The sequence below is a fragment of the Sitodiplosis mosellana genome, unplaced genomic scaffold (genome assembly GCF_009176505.1).
Source record: "Sitodiplosis mosellana isolate CC-2019 unplaced genomic scaffold, AAFC_SMos_1.0 Smas_scaffold_4314, whole genome shotgun sequence".
NCBI lineage: Eukaryota > Metazoa > Arthropoda > Insecta > Diptera > Cecidomyiidae > Sitodiplosis > Sitodiplosis mosellana.
The window spans coordinates 1-4,258 of NW_022599556.1; the positions used below are offsets into that span (position 1 = coordinate 1).

Sequence of the window (4,258 nt, forward strand, 5' to 3'; positions counted from 1 at the left end):
CGCTTGGTCCAATAACACAAAAAGGGCTTCAAATTTGTCGAATTTGTTCGACCAATAACGGTCAAATCTCCAAAACTTGTTGTAAAATTGAAAAATTTTTGTGGCAAACACCTTATCTATTAATCCGTTTCCATGCAAAAACGACGCCAATCCAATCCTATCGTGATATCCAAGGTTGCCCAGCAATAATTCAATGGCGTAAGTCGGCCACGACTCAATCGGATAAAAAGAATCACTGATCTTTACTTTCATCCATCCAATTTTTGTGTCTCTTAATCGGATTTTTGCCACAAGACGATTGCGTTTTATTTCCTTTGGCGAGTTTTGCACTAAATGTAGCATGTTGTCGGGAATCTGGGATCGCCTTTCGAATTGCTGCTTAACCGAATCATAAGATTCATTCAAAATATCGTCACAGTTGTCATCCAATTCATCCTGAATTGTCGGCAAATTCGGCTCAGTTGACACGGCGTTAGTTGACGATTGTGGGTGAGTTGACACGGCCTGAGTCGAGTAACTCAGCAAACAGTCATCACAACCATCGTTCAATGCAGAATTCGACGTTTCTGAGTGAGTCGGTACGGCCTGAGTAGAATAATTCAACAACAAGTTATCACATCCATCGTTTAATTCGCTTTTGGAATCGTCGGAGTCGTCGAACAAGGCGGCGTTAGTTGACGATTGTGGGTGAGTTGACACGGCCTGAGTCGAGTAACTCAGCAAACAGTCATCACAACCATCGTTCAATGCAGAATTCGACGTTTCTGAGTAAGTCGGCACGGCCTGAGTAGAATAATTCAACAACAAGTTATCACATCCATCGTTTAATTCGCTTTTGGAATCGTCGGAGTCGTCGAACAAGGTGTCGATGGTACCGATGAATAATTTTTTTTTTTTATTGAATTTTTCCATTTCGAAAAAGAACTGAACCACAAAACAACTCAAATAGAACTGAAGTGGAGAAAGATCCGAGACGTATTTATCACGCTCAAGAGTAAAAGAAAAGCGAAAAGAAGAGAAAGAAAGAGTCAAAAAGAGAATGGCGAAAATATGCTCAACACATGTGGATGTTGGGTAGTACGAAGAAATTGAAAGATAACACCAATTTGCTTTTCTTCTCATGTATTTAAAAAAAGCATCGCTCGTGTGAAACATAACATCATAAAAGAGATAAATAAATACAAATCAATACAAATATTATTTTTTATTTTTCTTGCTGCGTTGCTTATTGCTTTTTTTTTTCGTCACGGGCTCAGACACACACGACTTTTTCAACCGCTTACGAACACGTGTCTCGGTTTCGTCAATATCATCCTCTCTGTTTCTCTTATTCTTCTTACGAAGAACAAGAGGCGACGATGGAAGATCAACACCGAAAACATATGGGTCGATGATGGCATCATCAACAACACCACTATCCTGAGATAGCGTCGATGGACAGGCTGACACCAATGGCACCAAAACTCGATCACTCTCCTCGTCAAACTCGAACTCAACTTCGTCAAACTCGAACTCAACTTCGTCGTCATAAGCGACCGTTTCGAAGGTGTCGAAATTTCTGACCCAATTGTCATTATCGTAAGTCAACTGACGCAAAAACTCCATAGGAGACAAAAGTCCATTACGCAAATCAGTTGAAACACGAGCTATTTCATCGTCACGAAGCTGAAAAGGAAAAGGATAAAGGAAAAATTGAACGAAAATTCAAAATAAAGAGAGGAAAAAGGAGAAGAAAAAAGAATGAGAGAGAAAAATAAAGAGAAAAAAAAGAGAAACAGAGAAACAGAGAATTACCTTGTATTGCTTACGAGGTGGCTTGCATTTGCCTCCACTTTCGAAATGTTGACGTAATTTCAAAGAGGAATGAAATTCCTGTAAACGCATGTCATGAACGAATGTGAAAAAGTTCCCTTTGTTCACAACGGTGTCATTCATAACTCTATTGTTGGATTCGACTGAACTCGTCGTTCGCATTGTTGTTCCATTTACGGAGATGCATTCAGCACCCTCCTAAAATGATTGAAAGAAAAAAATAGTACCACAAACAATTGACAAGAAGAGACAATGCAATAAAAAATTACCTTAATTATCCATTGGCGATGGTAGTATTCGAAAAACAATTGAAAAGCATTTTTATCAATGGCCATGGCTTCCGTCCTAAGAGAACGAAATGCATCCACAATAAACTCTGCAGGTAGCAGGGGCAAGCATTGCATTCGATGGTAAACTGACCTGAATAAAAAAACAAGCGAAAGAAAATAAAAAACAAAACAAACAAACAAAAAGACAAAAAAACATACCGTGCGCGAGGATTTGAACGAATCAATTCCACCAGGCCAGCCGTTTGCCACGCACGCCGCTTCACTGCCTGTGTATAGTGGAAATAACATGCAAAACGCTTCACAGACGGATCCAAAACTCGGAGAGCATTCCGCATGGCTACCTCATAATCCGATGTGTATGAGGCAACACCTCGCAATTGAAAAATGTTTTCGTCAATGTATCTAAATACATGTTCGTACGTGGCTTGTGTTTTACGGCTCATTAAAACGTAAACAAAAGGAAAAACCTTTGAAAAAATAACACTAAGATTAGAAAGGAAAAAAGAAAAAATATGTTTTTTTTTTGTAATACCTTTTTATGTTTGCGTATGTAGAGGATGAAGAATTGCGAAAATGGTCCAAAAGGAACGATGCGAAAGGTCGCGTCCATCAAAATGTGACGTTCAGGCAGAGGAATGTGACGATGAATTAATTCGATGGTCGTTTTGGACGAAAAGACACAAAACGAATATTCTTTGGCTTTATTTTCGATGGCAACATCGAAAAATAAATGCCGCTCGGTCAATTTTTCCCCATCGATGTCTACCAATTGAAGAGTCTGTCCATAAGACTCGATAACGGCACTTTCTTGAAACGCACTATTTATCTCATCAATTGACTCGGGTGTCTTTGGCAATGCGCCTTTCTTGATTTTCTGAAGGCCGCGTTCAATTTTGTCGAGAGCTAGACTCGCGCTTTGATTCCTTGAAAATCATTGAAATTAGACACACAGTTGCGCATATAAAAAAAAAATATATATACTTACTCGACCATCACTTCAGTGAAAATATCTTTCACTTTCGCCAAACGGCGACCACCGGCAACATTTCTCAAGTCAGCGCACTTTGACTTCATTGCATTTAGCGCGGCCCAATTAATAATGTCCTCCGCGAAATTGTCACTGTGATTATGGTCCTTTGCATCGGTCAAACGAACGCATTCACAGGAGGGCAATAAAAGTAGGCGAGCAGGACAACTTCTGTTCCTGCAACGGAAAGTGCATCCAAAAGCGCCGAAGTCATGTTTGGTGAACAAATAATCTTCACACTTCAAGAAGCGATGCGTCAATTTTTGGCCAACAATGATTTCACACTTAATATTGGCATCGGAGATGCGTCGTCGATCTAAATCACGAAAATCTTTGCCTTTCGGCCAAGAATTCACTTCACTAGAAACACTTGAATGTATTTCCATATTTAAAACAAATACAAAAAGAAACGAAATTTCAAATAAAACGGTCAGAGAAAAATAAAATCAAACAAACAAACAAACGAAATTTCGGATAAAACGGGCGAAAACAACAAAAAAAAACAAGCCAACCAATTGACGCACAAAAAGAAAGTGAAATGTCAACCGGCAATCCAATGCAAGTGACCACACAAACAAAAAAAACATAAACATATATGTTTGTGTGTTGACGCAACGCGTGAGTGTAATGTGTTCTAATTGTGAGCATCTCTCTTATCTCAGCCACTAAGATGCAAAGCAAACGAAGAAGAGGAAGAGAAAGTAGAGAGAAAGAGAGCGAGAGAGACAAGAAATGTTTACGTACATTTGCATAGAACAAATCGACGCACAAAAACAAAGTGCTATGTCGTCCGGCACTGTGTGTTTCGGCACAAGTGACCACACAAACAAAAAAAAAATCAAACATATGTTTGTGTGCTGACACAAGAAGAGATACAGAGAAAGAAGAAAAAAAATGCAGCGAACTACAGTCCGAGAAAATGCGAACTGAAGTCCCGGGCTGCAATTCGATTTTAGTGGAACTGGAGTCCTAATCAAAATCGAACTACAGTCCCGGACACATGTACGTATTTTGTAGGACTGTAGTTCGCAAAACCAATCGGACTCCAGTTCGCCGGACTGGAGTTCGTGATGCCCAAAATTCACTGCGGCGTTGTCAGCAGAATAAGAGTTTATCTTCTTTTTGATTT

At 39.5% G+C, this 4,258-nt stretch overlaps 1 protein-coding gene across 1 annotated transcript; it reads right to left on the reverse strand.

Moving 5' to 3' along the window:
* Positions 1-1,110: 1,110 nt before the first annotated feature.
* LOC129572155 (uncharacterized) lies at positions 1,111-4,204 on the reverse strand. Its single transcript, XM_055452080.1, has 6 exons — positions 3,088-4,204; positions 2,635-3,025; positions 2,301-2,569; positions 2,082-2,232; positions 1,795-2,010; positions 1,111-1,665 (listed from the first exon to the last, which is right to left on the reverse strand). Exons 1-6 carry the CDS (start codon positions 3,513-3,515, stop codon positions 1,198-1,200), a joined length of 1,923 nt encoding a protein of 640 aa, XP_055308055.1. The 5' UTR covers positions 3,516-4,204; the 3' UTR covers positions 1,111-1,197.
* Positions 4,205-4,258: the final 54 nt, after the last annotated feature.